The sequence below is a fragment of the Nansenia antarctica genome (assembly GCF_963989245.1).
Source record: "Nansenia antarctica genome assembly, chromosome: 16".
Lineage (NCBI taxonomy): Eukaryota > Metazoa > Chordata > Actinopteri > Argentiniformes > Microstomatidae > Nansenia > Nansenia antarctica.
Window position 1 is genome coordinate 5,479,595 of NC_137686.1, and position 24,095 is coordinate 5,503,689.

Below are 24,095 nucleotides of genomic sequence, written 5' to 3' on the forward strand. Positions count from 1 at the left end.
CGCTAAGCTGTAGCTGATCAGCTGTCTGACCTTGACATGGTTTCCTACTACACAGGAGGTCTTCCTTTCCTGTGAGGCATGGCATTGTGTGGACATACTATTGGGAAAATACAGACAGACTGATTGATTGATGATCAGTATAATCATTATTGGGTTTCTGAGTAAAAGGGACGTTGATCGAGGCAGCCATATAAAAATAGATTTTGTGTATCAATGTCGTTTCAAGTTTTATTGTTACGTCACATTACACGAGGAGAAAAAAACTCTCCTTGGGTTCCTGACATCGCAGCACGAGAGACAATAAGGAATAATACAAGATTTTTAAAAAGTGACAATAGTACAGGACATAAGTGAGAAATAAGACAGGATGTGTTTGTGTTTGTGGCGTTCCAGCCCTGCAGAACAACACGTGTGACAGGATGTGCACCAAGGACGGCTGCTGGGGGCCGGGGCCCGCCATGTGCTTCCACTGTAAGGACTTCAGCCGCGGGGGGAACTGTGTGGCCTCCTGCAACGTCCTGGAGGGGTGAGGGACCGACCACGCACACCGCTCTAGCCATGTCAGAGCTGGTTACGTTATGTGTTTGTGTTTAGCTAACTTCCCTATACTTTATTATATGCATACAAGCTGTATGTCTAGGTCCAGTAAGAGCAGTTAACCAACGCTCAAATGAACAGCCATAACACTTGACATCAGGAGTAAACATTATACGTCATAACATACGGTTCGGCCTAGGAAAAGAACGGTAACGTTTTGGAATTATACTCATGAGAATCACAGACATCTTGGCCGGGGCGGATCACTTACTCATCCGCCGCTGTTTAACTTTAGGAGTTCTCTGTCAAACATTGAATGTCACCGTTGCTTACAATTTAACCACAGCTACAAGGAGCAGGGTTACGCATTTTTACTGCCATGGTGAATCTGAAATGAAACGCATCAAAAAATATGGTCATGGACAACTTTTGTCATGTTTTTTTTCCCCAGGGACCCGCGGGAGAGCAGGGTGAACAAGACGTGTGTGGAGTGTGACCCGGAGTGTCACTCCCTCAACGGGACCCAGACCTGCTCTGGGCCGGTACGTCTCCGTCTAGCTCACTCACTGACTCACTAAGCGTTCCGGAAGCACTCACCATCTGGAGCGCCAGGTGTTTTATGTGGTCTTAACCTAGCAACAGTACCTTGGTTGGCTACGAAATGAAGCATCATCATTTATGTGTTTTTGGTGACTAATGAATAAAGACACCCGTGGCACTAGAATCTCTAGTCTGGATGACTATTCATCCTCGGCACTACATGAGTTAACAAGACTCTGTATGAAGCAGGACATGTATCTGTCTCGCAAAGTAGCTATCAGTGATTTTTAATATACATTTCTCCCAAAAATGTATTCCTTATGATTAATGTGACTCCTAAATGCCTTTATGAGAGCAGAACAAATGTCGTGTTGTACCCTATCATAACCAATGCAATAAGTACTTATTGTTTAAACTATATTGTTCACGTTTTTGTCGAGATGTTATAAACAAATAATGTACCGTATATCTTTAAATCATGTTTTGAAGAAATAATGCTGCTCCCATGGAATTGTTTTGCATGTGGAAATGAACTTTCCACATAGTTTACATTTGGTTGGTGACCCTGCATGCAGGAACCACTGATGGCTGCTTCAGATCTGCCCCGGCCCTGAACGAGTGTCCCTCTAAAGCTGCAGGCTTCCATCTCTGTTCTCTGCGCTCCCAGTGAGCCCCTTAAGGAACTCATGGAACCAATGTTCTGGTTCTCCTCCACTCCCAGGGTCCTCACAGCTGTATCCGGTGTGCGAACTTCAAAGATGGCAGCAACTGTGTGTCCCAGTGCCCGCTGGGCATGCCGTCGGAGGGCGGAACGCTCGTCTGGAAATACGCAGATAAAATGAAAGTGTGCCAGCTGTGCCACAAGAACTGTACCCAGGGGTAAGGGTCACCTGCCAGACACACACACTACATACACACTACATACACACTACATACACACTACACACACACTACATACACACTACATACACACTACATACACACTACATACACACTACACACACACTACACACACACTACACACACACTACACACACACTACACACACACTACATACACACTACACACACACTACACACCTTCAGACACACACACTACACACACACTACATACACACTACATACACACTACATACACACCACACCTTCAGACACACACACTACACACACACTACACACACACTACATACACACTACATACACACTACATACACACTACACACACACTACACACACACTACATACACACTACATACACACTACATACACACTACACCTGCCAGACACACACACTACATACACACCACATACACACTACATACACACTACACACACACTACATACACACTACATACACACTACACCTTCAGACACACACACTACATACACACTACATACACACTACACCTTCAGACACACACACTACATACACACTACATACACACTACACACACTACATACACACTACATACACACTACACACACACTACATACACACTACACCTTCAGACACACACACTACATACACACTACATACACACTACACACACACTACATACACACTACACACACACTACACACACACTACACACACACTACATACACACTACACACACACTACACCTGCCAGACACACACACTACATACACACTACATACACACTACACCTTCAGACACACACACTACATACACACTACATACACACTACATACACACTACACACACACTACACACACACTACACACACACTACACACACACTACATACACACACACTACACACACACTACACACACACTACATACACACTACACACACACTACATACACACTACACACACTACACACACACTACATACACACTACATACACACTACACCTGCCAGACACACACACTCCATACACACTACATACACACTACACCTTCAGACACACACACTACATACACACTACATACACACTACATACACACTACACACACACTACACACACACTACACACACACTACATACACACTACATACACACTACACACACACTACATACACACTACATACACACTACACACACACTACACACACACTACATACACACTACATACACACTACACCTGCCAGACACACACACTACATACACACTACACCTTCAGACACACACACTACATACACACTACATACACACTACACACACTACACACACACTACACACACACTACACACACACTACATACACACACACTACACACACACTACATACACACTACACACACACTACACACACACTACATACACACTACATACACACTACATACACACTACACACACACTACACACACACTACACACACACTACATACACACTACATACACACTACATACACACTACATACACACTACATACACACTACACACACTACACACACACTACGCACACTACATACACACTACACACACACTACATACACACTACACACACACTACATACACACTACACACACACTACACACACACACTACACACACACACTACATACACACTACATACACACTACATACACACTACACACACACTACATACACACCACATACACACTACATACACACTACATACACACTACATACACACTACATACACACTACATACACACTACACACACTACACACACTACATACACACCACATACACACTACATACACACTACATACACACTACATACACACTACACACACTACATACACACTACACACACACTACATACACACTACATACACACTACATACACACTACATACACACTACATACACACTACATACACACTACACACACACACTACATACACACTACATACACACTACACACACACTACATACACACTACACACACACTACACACACACTACATACACACTACATACACATTACACACACACTACATACACACTACATACACACTACATACACACTACATACACACTACACACACACTACACACACACTACATACACACTACATACACACTACACACACACTACACACACACTACATACACACTACATACACACTACACACACACTACACCTTCAGACACACACACTACATACACACTACATACACACTACATACACACTACATACACACTACATACACACTACATACACACTGCACCTTCACCTTCAGCGTCAGACAGAGTATCACCTGGGCCCAGTTGTTCAAAACTTTTCGTCCGGATCAGAATGATCCTGATTCCTTTTTTGCTTTTATCCAGGATCAGATCAAGCTGGCTGATTTCCCCCTATACGACTCAAAATCAGCCAGATAGATCTGATCCTGGATAGCAAAAAAGAATCAGAACAACTGGGCCCAACAGGTGGGGTCGGGACATTCTGTGCCTCACTTGGAAGGGTCAGGGTTAGGGTTGAATGCTCTGTGGTTCATAAACGACAAGGCATTCAACCCTAACCCTCCCAAGTGACGCACACAATGTACCGCCCCCACCTGCTGGATCTGCCATAAATCAGTATTAGGAACCTCCAAATCAACCATAAATCTGTTTTAAGATTAGTACATTTTAAATGTAAAAAAGTGTTGTTCATTTGTTTGCAGATGCACCGGTCCTGGTTTGAAAGGATGTCACAAAGGGTGAGCCAATGACTCTTTTATCACGAGCCATAAATATTACAAATATTAAATATTAAAGCCGACTCTTTTATCATGAGCCATAAATATTAAAAAGAGGAAGCCTCATAGGTCTACATAAATCATAAACCTTCTACGTCATTTCCTTTTTTATCCCCCCCCCCCCCCCCCCCCGCCAACTTTATTTATTTCACACATCTTATTTTCTACATTTGTAATCACACATTACACACCCTAACATTATTGACACTCATTATTGACATTCTACGAGACGATTTAGGAATTCTGTCACCGTCCATCCTGTCCGTATTCAGCCCTGACATGACCTACGACCCCTGTCCTGACAGAGACAGGAGGCTCTATGGTTGGGCACTCTGATGTTAGCCACTGTTTCCTCTACGTTGATTGGTTGATTCCCGTGTGTCCTCCAGGCCCGGGGGCTTGTCCATGATCGCGGCGGGGGTGGTGGGCGGGATGCTGGCCGCCCTGATCGCAGGCCTGTCCGTCTTCGTGCTGCTCCGCAGGCGCCACATCAAGAGGAAGAGGACCACGCGCAGACTCCTCCAGGAGAGAGAGGTGGGAGTCATTCAAAGATAAACCAGTGGCCTGGGGTGGTCTAGTGCCGCGGTCTACAGTGCACACATATGCCCATGTCGGCATGGGTTCGACTCCGGCCCATGCCCTGCTGACATGCCCTCTCTCCCTTCTTCTCCTTACTTTCCTGTCTCTCTTCACTATATCTGAAAAACTATAAGTGGGACTGCCCCACTCAGAAAAAATTACTTAAAAATAAATTAAAAAGAGAAACCAGATACAGATTGAAATACAGGGTGGAAAGGGTGGAAACCCTGTTGTAATTTTGACGCCATTTTCTTCCATGATGCGAGCAACTCTGCAAAAGAATCCTACCTGGTTGGAAAAGACGACACATAACAACAACATTCACAGAGCCATTATACGGGCATGTGGGCGGAGGGTTATTGGAATGTAAACATCCAATGAAATTGCGAGCGTGTTCTCCCATCGCTCTGTTCGGTTTCAATCAGTTTTTTTAGGACAATCTCTATCAGAGCTCATGTATTCTGTCCTTTCTCTCTTTCTCTTTCTTTCTTCTCTGGTTGTCGCCAAGCAAACCGAACTGGCCGCCCTGTTATATATGAATACGCTGTTTATTATATATGAATACGCTGTTTATTATATATGAATACGCAGTTTATTATATATGAATACGCAGTTTATTTGATGTGTGTATTTGGAATGTTCCATAATGAACATGTACTGTATGTGATAGTGATGGTGTGATTGTGAGAGACTGCATGATGGAGGAAGGTGTGTTGGTCTCCACAGCTGGTGGAGCCGCTGACCCCGAGCGGCCAGGCTCCTAACCAGGCCCTGCTCAGGATCCTGAAGGAGACGGAGTTTAAGAAGATCAAGGTGCTGGGGTCAGGGGCCTTCGGCACTGTCTACAAGGTACACACACACATCTATCTAGAGGTCTAAAGGTACACACACACACATCTATCTAGAGGTCTACAAGGTACCTACAAGTGTCTTTTAACTGTAATGAGTTAGACCTCAGGGGGGGGTGTGTCACCGTAAGAACACTCATAAACCAACACCCTCCCCTCCCTCCATCATCATCTACATCTGTTGTACATTTTTCAATTAACAGCCACATTTCTAACCCACCACATCATCATGCTTCAGTTAATCCGCTCCCACAATCTGACCATTCCCTCGTTCCACTGTAACAAAACAAACTCTTTAAGAAAGTGTGTGTGTTTGTGTGTTTGTGTGTGTGTGTGTGTGTGTGTGTGTGTGTTTGTGTGTTTGTGTATGTGTGTATGTTTGTTTGTGTGAGTGTTTGTATGTGTGTGTGTGTGTGTGTGTGTGTGTGTGTGTGTGTGTGTGTGAGAGAGAGAGAGAGAGAGAGAGAGAGAGAGAGAGAGAGAGAGAGAGAGTGTGTGTGTGTGTGTGTGTGTGTGTGTGTGTGTGTAGTCATCCTAGCCTAACCTCCTTGACTAACTCTGCTGTCTCATGCAGGGTCTGTGGGTTCCCGAGGGAGAGGACGTGAAGATCCCAGTGGCCATCAAGGTTCTGAGAGAGGCCACGTCACCAAAAGCCAACAAGGAGATCTTGGATGTGAGTCTACATCAATTCTTGCATTATGTACACAGACCTGGGTTCAATACCAGTGTATTGGATTCAGAAAGGGTGATACTGTCATTGATTGAATAGAATTAGGCGGCACAATTGGTTCCATTCCGATTTTCAGTCACAGGAGTGATATTTCATCGACCGGCAGCCGAGTGGATCCCATCCCCAGCCTGTAGGTACCATGTGTCACCACTAGGTGTCCGGCAGCACCAAACACTTGACCAAGTGTGGGGGCACTCATGTTTAATGTTCCAACACACCTAAGTTATCACTCTTAGTGGGTAGCAACACTGTATGCGCTTTTGAACTAACGTTCTTTGTAAAAATGACTATTTTGCCCTGATCGAGAAGCACCATTGAGTAATGTAACTAACCCCTCTAGATTATTGCAGGACACTGGTCAATTGAAGTGTCACATTTCCTGTAATTCCTAGCACATGGGTATTTTATTAGAAAATAATGACAACATTTATCTTGACATGGGGAAGGGGTCAGGTTTGTAGCAAGCGGCCTCTCGGATATCCTCTGTGGGGGTGGGTGAGGAAATGGGATCAACTGGTTGAGGGTCGGGTGGGGGAGGGGGTTCTGAGGGTCGGGTGGGGGAGGGGGTTCTGAGGGTCGGGTGGGGGAGGGGGGTTCTGAGGGTCGGGTGGGGGAGGGGGGTTCTGAGGGTCGGGTGGGGGAGGGGCGTTCCGGTCCTAGGCTGAGGTGTTCTGGAGAGGAATGTGCTATGCAGTTCCGGTGCTAGAGGAGGCAGCTGATGCTGCGCTGCAGTTAAAGACGACTAGTTAAAACTACAAAACTACACAGAGCGGCTCATGCTGCACACCCGCAGCCATGGTGTAGAAATATACTGTATGTGTCTCATGCCATGTGTATTATATGTACTGTATGATGTGACCACATTTGTGTGTGCGTGCGTGTGTGTATGCTTGTGTGTGCGTGTGCTTGTGTGTGTGTGTGTGCGTGTGTGTGTTTGTATGTGTGTGTGTGTGTGTGTGTGTGTGTGTCTGTCTGTCTGTCTGTCTGTCTGTCTGTCTGTGTGTGTGTGTGTGTGTGTGTGTGCGTGCGTGCGCGTTCTCCAGGAGGCCTATGTGATGGCCAGCGTGGACCACCCCCACGTGTGTCGTCTGCTGGGCATCTGCCTGACGTCCACGGTGCAGCTGGTCACCCAGCTGATGCCCTACGGCTGCCTGCTGGACTACGTCAAGGAGAACAAGGACCACATCGGCTCCCAGTACCTGCTCAACTGGTGTGTGCAGATCGCCAAGGTAAACAAGGGGATATTTTCAGAGAGTTTCCGTGAGTTCTTTTTTTTTTCTTCTTTCTTTTCACTGCAAAATGACGGGTTCTCTTCCTTCTGTCAGGAGCCGACAGCGACAGTATGATTATACACACTCTGTGCCAGTGTTTCTGCTGTTTTAGTCCACTTTGTCTTGTCTTGCAACTCGAGTGCTGAGACAGTCAGGCGCCCAGGCTGTGATCACTCTGAACGAACGAACGGGGCCCGGAGTTTTACCTGACCATGTGACCGTGGTGTCTCAGGAAGGAAAAAGCCTTATGGTCTAACTAGGGCCAAGAGTTTTCCCACGGCCAGGTCACTTGGTCCAGGCCCTAAGTGTGACTCACGCTGTGGTGCCCACTAAAGGCTGCGTCATTCAGCTGAGTCACTGAGAAGCATCGGTGGCTGGCTGCAGACCGTTTGACCTTGACCTTTGACCTCCTTGGTTCAGCACAGTTTGACCTTTTCTTTGACCCCTAGGGGATGAGCTACCTGGAGGAGCGTCACCTGGTGCACCGTGACCTGGCGGCCAGGAACGTGCTGGTGAAGACCCCTCAACACGTCAAGATCACAGACTTCGGCCTGGCCAAGCTGCTCAACGCAGACGAGAAGGCGTACCACGCAGACGGAGGAAAGGTCAGGTCAAATAGTGTTTTTGTGTTTGTGTGTCTTTACAGTTAATCCTTTTTTAAATAGATTTTTATTTTTTACAGAGATCATTATAATATAAAGCATCAAATATATCAGGTTATCAATAATAAGTCTATGCACAATGGATGTCACATTAAAGTCATCATTTTATCTGAATATATATATATATAGTCTGTTTCAAGAGTACTTCGTAGTTTTAGGATAATCGATTATTCTGACCCATCCCTGTTAGTGATGCACTGTGTTATTGAAAGACATGACTATGCATTATCTACAGTAATAATAACGGATCGGATTTATGAAGCACATTTCCTATGTCAGTATGTCAGTGGAGGCTGAGGGAGGTTCCAAGCCTGTCCTCCCATTTCTGCCTCCACTAGCCTCCCCTGCTATGTACATAACGTTTCATTGGGAATCCTCAAAATATACCTGAGGCTTTTCCTGTACAGTGAAACATTGCTGATGAGAGCTTTCTCTCTCTAGGTACCCATCAAATGGATGGCGCTGGAGTCCATCCTGCACAGGACATACACACACCAGAGTGACGTCTGGAGCTACGGTAAGTCAGGAGGACACAAACTGATCCGTAGGAATCACATTTGCACTAATACCTTTTTTTTATTCAGCTAAAATAGGATATGAAGATAGTCCACATACGTAGCACACATGAAGGGCAGTGCTTACAACTCCCTGAATGTACCAGAACGTGTGTGTGTCCATGTGTTACAGATTGTTTATGCATCAGGTGTTCCTAGCGTTAGGTCTAGATAGGGATGCCACCTTGCTAGCATTTGGGAATCTAAAGAAGCAGGTGCTGTATTATTATGTCAGTGCCACGTCAGAGAAGATCACAGCCTCCACCTCCCTGTGATACACTCTTGATTTGCACACACACACACACACACACACACACACACACACACACACACACACACACACACACACACACCAGTGGTGGCTGGTGCCGTTTAAGGATTATTTCTATGACAGCCTATTGGATGACTGTCATCTTTATTGCATTCACCCAGCTCAATGTAACATCAGTAGGTTTAGGCTACTTTACATACCCCCCTCGTGATGATACCCACATTAGCCCACCCTATACCCACATTAGACCACCCTATACCCACATTAGACCACCCTATACCCATCGTTGAGGCTGCTGAAACCTAGCCTACACAGGTGCACAGGAGTAGAGTGGGTCAGAGTCAACAAGGTGACAGTGACACATTCAATATTTCATGTTTTTAATGTGCCATGCAATCAACTTGTCAATCAATTGTTGGAATGTGGTATTTCTTGCTCTAGGCACAGGGTCATCCATAGTCAGCACCCTTGGAGCAATTAGGGATTAAGTGCCTTGCTCAAGGGCACATGCAGCTCCCTCCTGAGGCAGGGATCTAACCAGGGACCTTCCGATTGATAGCCGGCCTCTCTAACCTCTAGGCTACCGCCACCCCCTTGGGCGTTGATCACTGGCCTGCGTCGAGCTGGTCCCATCGTCTGCACACACACAGCTGTCATAGGGGCCACAGTCTCTACAATCTCTCCTCCTCTCACCTTTTCCCTTCACCTGGGGACTGCACAACAGCATTCATTTCTTCCCAACTGTTCTCACCACACTTTGTGCACTAGCAGTGCTAGCTGTAGCTTATGCTGACAGTACTCGACAAAGTCGTTTTATTTCATAATAAAGGACAGGGGAGGCTGGTTCATTAGGGGCAATTGGACAATGCCCCACCAAAGGGAGAAGAGAGAGATTTTTTTCCTATGACTTCTAGACAGTGTTGCTTCTGAATATCATAGTCCAATCAGCTAGTGTTCTGTGGAGTATAGTCCAATCAGCTAGTGTTCTGTGGAGTATATCATAGTCCAATCAGCTAGTGTTCTGTGGAGTATGTTCCAATCAGCTTCAAGTCCCGCCCCTTTCAGGGCAACTTTCAATCTACTCGAAATTGCACTAGGCTGTTCTCGTAGACTTGCATGTAAAATCTATTTTGGTAACTTCAGGCCATTCGGTCATTTGTCTATGGGGTTTTGGGACATGCACAAAGAATCGTACGTGCTTACGTCATGTTATACGGCCGGCGTAGCTTTCAGATCACGTTCGTTCACCTGCTTCACCATGGCTATGGCGGCTAGTAATGTTTGCTTCGTGTTTTTATTTGTTTTGTTCGTTTTGTGTTTTGTGTAATATGTCTATTGGCAACATTCTACTGCTGGTCTTAATTATCAGCGACCGTCTCCGCTGCCGTGCGACCAACACGCAGGGGGAATATGGAACTATACAGCAAATCACACAGCAAACCACTAATGTAAACAAATTGAACAAATGGATTAGAAGGAGGCATCTTTTGTTCCCAACTTGATGATATTGCAACTGGACCTATTACCGAAGTCAAACTTGTGTAAGTAAGTGAATCATCTGTCCTTCAGTCATGATAGGAAAACCAAATCGATGCTGGGAGAAGGAATGGCAGACTGTATTCTGATTGTATCTTCTATGCTCTTTGTATGTTTCTATGCTCTTTGTATGTTTCTATGCTCTTTGTATGTGTCTTGGTGTAGGAGAAACGTAGGACCACGTTGGAAACAAGTGTTTCGGTACACGTTGACGTGTAGAAACTGTAGAGAGAAAATTGTAGAAATTGTAGAGAAAACTGGGGGGGTAGAGGTGATGAAGAGGTCTGTACAGGGGGGGGTAGAGGGGATGGAGAGGTCTGTACAGGGGGGTAGAGGGGATGAAGAGGTCTGTACAGGGGGGTAGAGGGGATGAAGAGGTCTGTACAGGGGGGGTAGAGGGGATGAAGAGGTCTGTACAGGGGGGTAGAGGGGATGAAGAGGTCTGTACAGGGGATGAAGAGGTCTGTACAGAGGGGTAGAGGGGATGAAGAGGTCTGTACAGAGGGGTAGAGGGGATGAAGAGGTCTGTACAGGGGGGTAGAGGGGATGAAGAGGTCTGTACAGGGGGGTAGAGGGTATGAAGAGGTCTGTACAGGGGGGTAGAGGGGATGAAGAGGTCTGTACAGGGGGGTAGAGGGGATGAAGAGGTCTGTACAGGGGGGTAGAGGGGATGAAGAGGTCTGTACAGGGGGGGTAGAGGGGATGAAGAGGTCTGTACAGGGGGGTAGAGGGGATGAAGAGGTCTGTACAGGGGATGAAGAGGTCTGTACAGGGGGGTAGAGGGGATGAAGAGGTCTGTACAGAGGGGTAGAGGGGATAAAGAGGTCTGTACAGGGGGGTAGAGGGGATGAAGAGGTCTGTACAGGGGGGTAGAGGGTATGAAGAGGTCTGTACAGGGGGGTAGAGGGTATGAAGAGGTCTGTACAGGGGGGTAGAGGGGATGAAGAGGTCTGTAGAGGAGGGTAGAGGGGATGGAGAGGTCTGTAGAGGAGGGTAGAGGGGATGGAGAGGTCTGTACAGGGGGGGTAGAGGGGATGAAGAGGTCTGTACAGGGGGGTAGAGGGGATGAAGAGGTCTGTAGAGGAGGGTAGAGGGGATAAAGAGGTCTGTAGAGGAGGGTAGAGGGGATGAAGAGGTCTGTACAGGGGGTAGAGGGGATGGAGAGGTCTGTACAGGGGGTAGAGGGGATGGAGAGGTCTGTACAGGGGGGTAGAGGGGATGGAGAGGTCTGTAGAGGTGGGTAGAGGGGATGGAGAGGTCTGTAGAGGTGGGTAGAGGGGATGGAGAGGTCTGTAGAGGTGGGTAGAGGGGATGAAGAGGTCTGTAGAGGTGGGTAGAGGGGATGAAAAGGTCTGTACAGGGGGGTAGAGGGGATGAAGAGGTCTGTACAGGGGGGTAGAGGGGATGGCGAGGTCTGTACAGGGGGGTAGAGCTATTCTCATGCTAAAATTGACTGTAAATCCAGATTTTAAAGTTGATATTCTTCCCCGTGGAGCATGCCCCCATAACCTGTGCCCCACCCAAACATTTTAGCACCAGCCGCCACTGATAAAGGATAACCTTTTAAGTGTTTCCACAATTTTTGTATTTATCTGAAATCAATAAGTAGGATGGTCCTCCTCTGAGCAGCCTCCACTAACACAACCACACACACACACACACAAGCACACGCGCGCACACACACACACACACACACACACACACACACACACACACACACACACATTGGGCCAGCCTCCAGATCCGATCCCCAGGGCTTCGATCATCATGCCTTCCGCTCGACAAGGCAAAGACATCAGCAGGTCCTGGCAGGACTGCCAAAGCCTCCGCCTCCTCCTCCTCCTCCTCCTCCTCCTCCTCCTTCCCCCCCGGCCTCTTTCATACGGCTCCAACAACGACCGGCAGAGCCTGCCAGCTCCCACTCCCATGGACACGTCCAGCCCAGCCGTGTTGACTCTGCTGTGTGTTGGAAACTCGACTTTCGCGGTGTCAGTATCCGCCTGCGTTTCTGGAATGAAAACAGTGCGTGCGTCGGGGGGGGGATCAGACGCTCTCTTTCAGCGGTAGCCTTTTTCTCCTGCGTGATGGTACACGTGTAAAATGACAGAACGGTTCTGGATACCGTTACGGTTAAGAGTTCTTACTAGGACATCAAACGGACTCTCGTTTCCCCCACTAGATCAGCATCCGCCTGTCCGAATAAGACGCGTTGTTGGGTTGAGTAGAGGTTTAGAAACAGACACTAGTCGCTGAGTAAGCGTCGCTGAGGCCAGGCCAACGTTGACCTGTGATGACGCCACTGTTCCTCTCTCTGTTTAGGCGTGACCGTCTGGGAGTTGATGACCTTCGGTACCAAGCCCTATGACGGGATCCCAGCCAGCGAGATCGCGGGGGTCCTGGAGAAAGGGGAGAGGCTGCCCCAGCCCCCCATCTGTACCATAGACGTCTACATGATCATGGTCAAATGTGAGTTCTAATATCTACTCAATACACATGATTATGGTCACGTACCGTTTTCGTGAGTCACAGTGGAATATGTGTGATACCAAGTGACTCATACAAAACCTCTTACATGGAAATAAACACGTAGTAGTTAATGTAACAGTATATTGCTAAAAAATAAAAATAAAAGCTAGGATGGTGTCGTATCATAACATCTTTTTCCGCTTTCTGAACATTCATGTCGTCCGCCCTCTCCAGGTTGGATGATCGACGCGGACAGCCGGCCTCATTTCAGGGAGCTGATAGCTGAGTTTTCCAAGATGGCACGGGATCCCCCGCGTTACCTTGTCATCCAGGTAACCTCAAACATCAACAGTGTCGGCATAACAGTGGGACCAAACGTGGGTCCTTCTCAGTATTCTGGAGCCCTCATGATGTATTTCCTACTCTGAGGTTATTCGATGAGCAAACTACTTGAGTAAACTGTCCCTTTATGGTGAGTGCTAAGTGGGACGCTTGGGGCGACACAACTCTGACGTCACCCCCATTGAAGTCGATGTTTAAAAAGGTCACGGTAACGGTTACGGGCCAGGGTTTAGGGTGGTGGCGTCTTAAGGAGCCCGCTTAGCGTCGGCCGTCTCTTTATTGCGGAGGAGGGGTCGGTGTACGATCGTCACGGTTGTTGTTGTTGGTGCGTCCCCCAGGGAGACGAGCGGATGCACCTCCCCAGCCCCGCGGACACCAAGTTCTACCGCAGCCTGATCAGCGGCGAGGACACGGAGGACGCGCTGGACGCAGACGAGTACCTGGTACCCCAGCACGGCTTCTTCAGCAGCCCCAGTACCTCCCGCACACAGCTGCTGCACTCTGTGGTAAACACCCCCCCCCCCCCCCCCCACGCCGGGGAATGACCTGCCTAAATCTAGCTCCTCAAACCCTTAGGGTGCAAAGAACTCGTGTGTGAAGGGGGGAGGGGGGGTGGGGGGGGGTAATTATAGGAGTTATAATTCACATAATTGTCAGTATAATTATCAATTATATGAATTATTGTTGGAAACCCCCCCCCCAAGAGTGAATGAGTAATTGGATTTACGACCAACAACCTTGTGGTCAGGGTACAGTTTATTTCAAGGGGAGGTTATGTCAACCGGGCATCCAGTCTAAACAGCTTTGTTAGCCTCAGCTCTAATTGCCGCCGCGGTGAAATTGGACTCTCAGGGCCCTATTATGCACTTCATAAGTCTTAAGCAATAAGACGAGGCAGTAGATCTAAACTTAAGACGTGGAGGCGTGGTCAAGGCCACTTTGCTATTATGCGTGCGGTAGTGGGCGCCTAAAACCCGGCGCTAAGCAAAGAAATTAGTCATCGTCTTCGTCTATCATAATTCCTTCCTAGGATATATTCCATTGTTCTCTCTCTCTGGCTTAACATTTGCCAGTGGTGGCATTTATACTGTGACCGTAATTGACGTCTTGCCGTGGAGCCACGTGCGTGTTCATGTGTGCCCACATGCATGCGCAAACCGCGGAGGCGCGCTCGTGTTTCAAAACGTGCATGAAGTCTAAACTTAAGAACTTTTCAAACCACTTCTTAGCGCTAGGAGCAAAGTCAGATCGCATAATAGCAGGGGCGCCTAGTGCACTTCATTAACATATGAACACTCCCACAATGAGTAATATTATGCACGGGAGTATTACGTCTTATGTGTGGGCGCCTATCGACACCTGCACGACACAATATCGACACAATAGCAGTAGCGCGTATGAAGCGCATAATAAGGGTGGCGGTAGGTCTTAACCTGGCGGTGCGTCTTAATTAACACTTAAGACGGCAAGTTAAGAAGTGCATAATAGGGCCCTCAGTGTCTCAGTGTACATACTGTCTCAGTGTCTCAGTGTACATAGGGAAGTGAACCTACGTAGGCGGTCATACCTGGCCTGAACCAGACTGACCTCAATCGCCTACTTCCTGTTTGAACTGTCACTAGGGGGGATTCTTCCCCACCCCCCCTCACCCCCGCTTCCTCCCAAGTGCCCTTTGATTAATGGCGATTGAGAGGAGGAGAAATCATCTGTCTGTTTCAGTCGTGGTAAGTCCAGCGTGGGACCTTGTGTCTGGGCTGCGTGCCTGGTACTGAAAGCCTGGTATCTCCATAAGCTTTCATGTTTGATTACCTTTGCAGGCCGCACTACTTGTTAAAGTTTTTCTGGCAGAATAGGAGCGTGGCTCAAGAGGAACCTGCTTATATAATCTCATTGTTAGGGTACGGCCTTGTATGGGCCTTTAGGTTTTGGACAGATGGTTGCCCTATTTCACTTGTTCCAATTTCCCCCTCAGTCTGTTGAAAGTAATTACATTGCCATGCCTGTTTTTCCACTCTTGGTTGCAGGTTTTATTCACTTTGCTTCCTTTCACTGTACTTCTTGTCTAAAGACTTACTTCATTTATAGGGCTTTGACCTTGTCAGACATTAAAATAATTTCAATGAGTTATTTCCTCCACAACCTATGTAAAGTGATATTCCAATTTCACCAAGGTGGCAATTAGAGTCGGGGCTAACAAAGCTTTTTATATTGTCTGCCCAATTGACATAACCTACCACTTGAACTACAAACGGTATACTGTGATTAGTACATGTGTGTGTTTTGTGTCTGTTGGAAGTCTTCACGTACGTTTGTATCTTTGTTGCAGAGTCTAAACAGCAGCATTGGAATGTGCAGCAGCAGAAATGGGGTAAGAGGAAATGGCCAAAGTTATAGTTACCATCACAGATGTGCACTACGTCGAAGAATAGAATAGACTAGAAAAATGTTATTGTCCACATAATGAGGACACTTTCCTTTGGCTTCACGGTGGCGTAATACATAAGATAGTGAACGTGAAACAGTAATAAGATGACATAATAAGTTCACTACAGCATGACAAAATGTGCAAAATGCAGAATGTGATGTGCGAAATATGTGGAATTCCAGTTCGTCATAATCATTCAATATGCTGACAGGTATTGTAAATGGACTTTCTAGTGAATTGAATTGACTCTTCTGGCATTAAGAGACACAGTGATAATTCTCTAACTCTTCCGTCATAATGTGTCTTGGGGCTGATTTCATGTGTTGTAGAATGGCCACCCGGGCAGAGAGGGCAGCATGGTCCTGCGCTACATCCCTGACCCCACAGAACGCTTTCTGGACCAAGCCTTCCAGCCAGCTCCAGGTCAGTATCCTTGACCTACTAATGGCCATAATGTTATAGAAATGACTGAAAGTGTTCTGTAGTGTTGCTTTTGGCTTGTCTGCATTTGTTCCATTTTGGGGGAGAGGGACACCTACTGGACAGTGACTGTAGTGCATCTCTGTCTGTGCCACAGCCACACCTTCGCTCCTGATAAGGAAAAAATGAACTCGACTTGCTATCAGCAACGCTGAATAACATGTCATCTTTGGTCCATTTCCTGCTGCTGTTATTATAACGTTTTAGCGGTCGGTTCTCACATCACACCACAGTCGTCGTTCTCCCGTACCTCCCGTGACTAACGACCATAACTTCTCTCTCACAGACTACATGAATCAGAACGGCCATGGCGTTTCAGACATGATGAACCCTGTCTACCAGCACCCAGGCCCCCCTCGCGGCCTCCTCCCCACCATCTCCTCAGACGACACAGAGACAGAGTATCTCAACTGCTTCAAGAGCGAGCCGGCCGGGCCCGAGTACCTGAACGCCCTCCAGCCCTCCCTCCCCCTCTCCCCCTCCTCTAACGGCTCTGTCCACCCCGTTCAAAAATATCAGCCCCAGACCAGTATGGATAACCCCGACTACCAGCAGGACTTCACACCCACCACCATCAAGACCCACGCTAACGGACACATAACAGCCCCAGAGAACGCAGAATACCTGGGCCCGAACTAAGGCCTAGCCGACCCAACCCTCTCCCCCCCACCCCCACTCCCACAGTGGAGGGAAATTGACATATTAGGGAATTCTCTCTATTCTTATGGCAGGATGTCTTGGTTTGGAAGGGGTTAGTGGGCTCACGGTACCATGAACTGCATTCTTTTGCATTGTGTCTGTATCTATCCCTGCCCCAATGGAGCCAAATGGGGGTACAGCTTTCCATTTTGTTTGCCAGTTGTGAGGAATTCCCAAAACTCCCACCCCCATGTCAAACTGACTTTAAAAAAAGGTGTCGATTTGCTTTGCTCTGGGGGATGAAGTGAAGCTCTATGGGAGCTCAGTATTCAACAGACTCTATTGAATAGAGAGCTGTGGACACAGTCAGACAACTAGAGGCTCCATCAGAAACGGTTAACGAGTCGTAGCGTTGCACAGGACAAAGCTGTGATACGAATGTATTAGTTGATAAACACTACAAACTGAGTGGTGCACCGCCTCCATTTTCAGTCCTGGAGATCAGACGTTCCGTCGTAAGAAATCGAGATGCACTAAATGGCAGCTCACCCAACACATAGACGGTACATGTACAACTAAGATTATTTCACTAATAGAGTATTGAGTTGTGAGTACGCACAATTGAGTTGTGAGTTGTAGTGTTTTAGCTTCCCACAGCTAAAGGGGGTTAGAACTGTTAGCACAGCAGTTAGATGTTCATCACACTGTTGTGTGTGGCCCTAGGATTTGAAGCCCTAAACGATGCATCCTAATGTTTCTGAATGGAGGCAGAAGTGAGGAGGACAACGCCGTCTGAGTCTGGTGGTGGTCCATGGAGTCCATCTGAGTGGTGGTGGTGGTGGTCCATGGAGTCCATCTGAGTGGTGGTGGTGGTGGTCCATGGAGTCCATCTGAGTGGTGGTGGTGGTGGTCCATGGAGTCCATCTGAGTGGTAGTGGTGGTGGTCCATGGAGTCCATCTGAGTGGTGGTGGTGGTGGTCCATGGAGTCCATCTGAGTGGTAGTGGTGGTGGTCCATGGAGTCCATCTGAGTGGTAGTGGTGGTGGTCCATGGAGTCCATCTGAGTGGTGGTGGTGGTGGTCCATGGAGTCCATCTGAGTGGTAGTGGTGGTGGTCCATGGAGTCCATCTGAGTGGTAGTGGTGGTGGTCCATGGAGTCCATCTGAGTGGTGGTGGTGGTGGTGGTCCATGGAGTCCATCTGAGTGGTGGTGGTGGTCCATGGAGTCCATCTGAGTGGTAGTGGTGGTGGTCCATGGAGTCCATCTGAGTGGTAGTGGTGGTGGTCCATGGAGTCCATCTGAGTGGTGGTGGTGGTGGTGGTCCATGGAGTCCATCTGAGTGGTAGTGGTGGTGGTCCATGGAGTCCATCTGAGTGGTGGTGGTGGTGGTCCATGGAGTCCATCTGAGTGGGGGTGGTGGTGGTGGTCCATGGAGTCCTATGAACACTTTAAACGTGATGGCACATTTCCTAAAGGAAGGGTTAACGAGGAAACAACGGTAGCTAACGTTGCTTTTGATTACTCTGCTTTGCTGAGGACTCCATAGCCTTTATCATGATGGCCAGATGGGAAAGACACTGCCCCTTGTTGGTGCCCCAGTGAAAGTGAAATTACACCAATACAATGAAATGACGTCTGTGTCTATGCTTATTATTGATTTGTACTGGGTCTTTAGTTCTGACACGACATCTGTAGATCTGCTCACAGCTTCAAAGTCTTGCGCTCTCGTTGGAACTTTGAAAATGAATCTTTTCCTAATTTTTAAGGAACATACTAACTACTCAACTGATTTGGCACAGGTACATATGGTAAGTGTGAGATCAGGCTGCTGTATACCCAAATGGTCAGTTATGATTCATCCTATCATTTTCATCTAAAATGGTCTTGCCACTATACATAGATATGCACTTATTTCTGAATATTGTAATTATTTGATTTCAAAGTGATATAATATGCTGTTTTTTTATTGAACTATATCATGTATGTTGTTTCATGATATTTACACTGCTCAACTTCAGAGTATTCATCATCAGCGGGAGTCGTAGCAGGATCAAGAATGATGAAATGCTAAACGAATAGGAAATAAAAAATAGTTTAGCCTATGTCATGGGTGCCTTTATTTGTGTTAACTTTAACTTCAGTTTGGTGATTACGCACATCATTATGGAACGTTTCTATGGTTCTGTAGTGGTACATCATTCCTTCCTTGGGACATTGTAAAGCCTGCAGCATGTGTACAGTGTTATCTGTGTTACAGTGTTATCTGTGACCACGATTGGGGATGTAATTTAACTGGGTGAAAAAACAAAACTTCTACTTTCTCCTGAAGGGACAGCTGTAAAAAAGTATTTTTTGATTGCAATATTATTCATTACAGTGGGGTGCACTCCTGGTTTAAAAGTAAAAGGGCCCTGTGCAAAAGTTTGGGAACCCTTTTGGATTATTCTTTATTACCTTTTGAGAAGATGATTACTAAGGCCCAGACCAATGTGATTTACTTGTTAGGGCTTCAATGAGTCAGGTGAATATGATTCTCAAACTTTCAGATAGAATGGCCCGAGATCTGGTGAGAAATGCTCAGAAGAACCCACAGTCACTGCAAAAGAGCTGCAAAAAGAGTAGCAGACAGCAGTCTAGTTGTTCACAGGACAACAATACAGCGTACTGTATACTGATACTGATACAGAGTTGCCAGAGAAGCCTTTCCTACGACCTCAACACAAAATGAAGCATTTGAAGTATGCAAAAGAAAACCTTGAGAAACCTGAAGCCTATTGGAACAATTTTCCAAATGTAACTTTGGCCACAACCAAAGAAGGTATGTTTGGAGAAAAAAGGGTGAAGCATTTGTAGAGAATAACACCTTGCCAACATTAAGCATGGAGGTGGATCAATTATGCTTTGGGGTTGTGTAGCACTGTATATTCAAATAGCCTAGTTTGGGTGTGGTTTCACACTCACTTTATTGCATACTTCTGTGAATCAGTCGGTTTCACAATGAGATAGAATTAAAATGAATTAAATTAAAATAATTTGCCATCAATCCACACACAATACCCCAGAATCAGGGTATTGTGTGTGGATTGAAGGCAAATTATTTTAATTTAATCCATTTTAAATTGAGGCTATAATACAACAAAATGTGGAAAAACTGAAGGGTCTGAATACTTTCCGCACCCACTGTATACCCTCCTCAAATGAAGAGTTACGTTAAGTTAAGGTTTTGTTCATGTCCCTGAGTAATCTGCACATATGCAAGTCTGTCATTTAACCCAGTAGTCATTCTGTTATTTCAAATCCAGTGTAAATAAGATTCTTACATTCTTAAATCCAGTGTAAATAAGATTCTTACATTCTTAAAAAACTAAATGTAGAACTTTGGATTGAAAATGAACATAGTATTACATTATCTGTCAAGTATTACATTATCAGTTTAAAATAAAAATGACCCACCTGAAAGTGTAATAAATTCCCAATACTGTAATAAGGTATTACATTATCAGTAAACATTTTATTACAATATCAGTCAGGCTATTTTATTACATTATTGGTAAATTATTACATTATTGGGTTGTATTACATTTTCGATGGAGTTAAGTGGACATTGTATTACATTATCAGGCGTTATTACATTATCAGGAAATTATTACATTATAGGGTGCTACACTCCCTCAAACTGATTTGATGCACAGGCCGCAGTTCTGTTAGTTGTGCACTCAACCTCTCTTTCTCCTTCTCATGCTGTCCCCGTTTCCCCCTCTTTCACCTTCTCTGTCCCGTAACCACTTTCATTAACTTCATTAAGATATCATCGGGGGAAACATTCTGCTATGACTACCGTTCTTCAATACAGCTTTTAATTTGAAACAGATAGCGGAAGTGTTGATTTAAAAAGAATAGACATATTTACAGATGTAGACAGTGAAAGTGTTCCTGGTATGATCATTTCCAGCAGGTGGCATGCAGAGAAAAAATTCGAGCCTCTGACTCTTTAGCTTGCTTTGCCTCAGCAGCCAGCGTGAGTCATGTTTGATGACATACCAGTGAAATGCAGCCGTGACCCCCCTGTAATGATATGCACTCATGTTTCTTTAATGACATAGAAAGACACATTACAACACCCGTCACATGACAAAATGTATATATGTAGATATTTTTCTTTTCTTTGAAAGTTGTCTCCCCCTAGTGTTTAAGACAGGTACTACTGCTTAGGTGTGAGCCATCAGGCCTGTAGCCAGCCTGGTGGAAGGGGTGGGTCTTTTTTCTGTGTTCAGTTTTTGGTCAGATTGCAGCATTCTGACACATAGGCCACATCAATCAGTATTGCCCAATGATCTACACCACTCAACAGTAGGGGTGGGAATCGCAAGGTAACTCACGTATCGATAACCGTACAATATTTTGCCCCCTGTAGATAAAGTTATTATTATTATTATTATTATTATTTGTTTTTCCCCACTTTGCACCATTTCAGCCATTCATCTTCTTAATTTGTATAACATCATAACATGCTGATAGAACATCGACATGCTAGAAACACATAACTATACATAATTAGATGATCAAACACGATCAGGTCCCAAAATGAAAGTATTTACAAAAGTCTCCCTTACCAGTAGCCTATGGTAAACGAGACTAGTGAATCCAATCCACAAATTAGTATTTAGTGATCGTTAAACTGTTGTTTATTATATCAAGTGGGTACTTTAAAACTTTAAAGAATCGGCAATGGAAGGAGAATCACAGATGCTCTAAAAGTGGTGCTTTTAACAACATTAAGGCTTCAAGGCTTAAAAAAATGGACCTTTGGCCGTGAGGGGGGGGTCGTTCGAATCGTCCGAACCCCCCCCCCCCCCCTTCGCTACGGGCCTGGCTATGTTACATAAATCAGTTCTACTTGAAGAAAAGTTGTTGGTCAGAACGCTTTTGATTGCAGAACATTTTTGGTTTGGCCTTCCCTTTACAGTTTCGTCCTAGGTGGCATTGTCTGAGTATTTATGTGAATAAACTTCTTATCTAAATATTATACTTAAATTAAAATTATGTTTGATACAGTGGCGGCTGGTGATACACATTTTGGGTGGGGCACAGGTTATGGGGGCATGCTCCACGGGGAAGAATATCAACTTTAAAATCTGGATTTTAGCATGAGAATATATATATATATAACTTGTATTAAAGGGCAAACTGCAAACACAACAAAAATATAATGTACAACAACTGACAAATCAACTGGAATAGTCTTTGTTAGCAGAGTAGACCTAATGTTAACAGCATGGACTTAAACCCTTTGTCTATCTGTGCAGCGGTAAGGTGAATAATTCTAGCAGCTCAAATGGATTGTACTGTCCAGACAGTTGTCTTGTTTAGCCATTCAACTAGGCATTATTTATTCAATGGAGAAAGACATGGAACACAATGCAATTGTGATAATAAATGTGTTCTTTGTTACTTTCAAACCCTGTGTCCCTCCCCAGTTACACTACTTGAACATGAATTTTGCCCTTCGTTCCTTCAGGCCTGCAAATCTCTCAATGACTTTCTGGGTTAAAGTCTGGCATTTCAATCACCAGTGTCTTCTCCATTGACATCATGGCCAATGCATTCAGCCTGTCCTCTGTCATTGTGTTCCGGAGAAAGGTTTTGATCCTTTTCAAGGTCGAGAAGCACCTCTCTGCCTCCGCCGTGGTCATGGGTGTGGTTATGAGGATCTTTAGGAGAGTGACAGTCTCTGAAAACACTTCTCCAAGATTGTTCTCCATAAAAAGCTGGAAGAGGTCCACAGCACCACGACAGGCTCTGAACTCCTCCTTGCTGTAGAGGAGATTGAGCTCGGTCTTCAGCTGGCTTCCACTGAGCATTGGGTAGGCCTTCAAGGTGCTGTTCAGTGCATCCTCCGGAAAGGCCCCCTTGTACTCTTCAAACCTGTCCCCCTGCAGCAAGGTGGCACTGACCAGGTGGTTTGTGAAGGAGAAGCGCTCCTTGGCATGTCCAAGTATGGTATCACAGACCTACAGAGAGAAGAAGAATTTAAAAATAATAAATAATAATATGTACCCTGTTCTTTTTTCATGCTAGTGTTTTGGGAGTTCTAGCATTCTAGCGTTGAAAGGTTAAAGGTCCCATATCCTTTGAAAACAGTTTATTGTTTTTGTACTCAGAGGGCTTATGCCAACACTGTGAAAATCAGAAATCTGTACCTATTACAGTATTTCCATAATTTCCTAATTCATATTTCTCCATATTTTAATAACGCAGGGTATTTGCAACATAGCAATGACCAGGAAGTGAAATAATATATAAAATAATATATGGGACCTTTAGGGCCCTATTATGCACTTCTTAACTTGCCGTCTTAAGTCTTAATTAAGACGCACCGCCAGGTTAAGACCTACCACCACCCTTATTATGCGCTTCATACGTGCTACTGCTATTATGCAGGTGTCGCTAGGCGCCCACACATAAGACGTAAGACTCCCGTGCATATATTACTCATTGTGGGAGTGTTCATATTGTAGCGAACGGGAATCTTCTAGTGTAACTC

The 24,095-nt window shown here is 45.7% G+C and overlaps 1 protein-coding gene across 1 annotated transcript in view; it reads left to right on the top strand.

Annotated features, from left to right (window-relative positions):
- Positions 1 to 19,647, top strand: part of egfra (epidermal growth factor receptor a (erythroblastic leukemia viral (v-erb-b) oncogene homolog, avian)) — a 59,021-nt gene extending 39,374 nt beyond the window's left edge. The window contains exons 13-28 of the mRNA XM_080546633.1: positions 394 to 526; positions 989 to 1,079; positions 1,799 to 1,956; positions 4,674 to 4,709; positions 5,138 to 5,282; positions 6,054 to 6,176; positions 6,750 to 6,848; positions 7,949 to 8,134; positions 8,626 to 8,781; positions 9,280 to 9,355; positions 13,519 to 13,665; positions 13,900 to 13,997; positions 14,346 to 14,513; positions 16,334 to 16,375; positions 16,762 to 16,855; positions 17,199 to 19,647. Coding sequence (XP_080402759.1) covers positions 394 to 526; positions 989 to 1,079; positions 1,799 to 1,956; positions 4,674 to 4,709; positions 5,138 to 5,282; positions 6,054 to 6,176; positions 6,750 to 6,848; positions 7,949 to 8,134; positions 8,626 to 8,781; positions 9,280 to 9,355; positions 13,519 to 13,665; positions 13,900 to 13,997; positions 14,346 to 14,513; positions 16,334 to 16,375; positions 16,762 to 16,855; positions 17,199 to 17,551 — 2,105 coding nt within the window. The 3' untranslated portion in view covers positions 17,552 to 19,647. The remainder of the gene's footprint in view (positions 1 to 393; positions 527 to 988; positions 1,080 to 1,798; positions 1,957 to 4,673; positions 4,710 to 5,137; positions 5,283 to 6,053; positions 6,177 to 6,749; positions 6,849 to 7,948; positions 8,135 to 8,625; positions 8,782 to 9,279; positions 9,356 to 13,518; positions 13,666 to 13,899; positions 13,998 to 14,345; positions 14,514 to 16,333; positions 16,376 to 16,761; positions 16,856 to 17,198) is intronic.
- Positions 19,648 to 24,095: the final 4,448 nt, after the last annotated feature.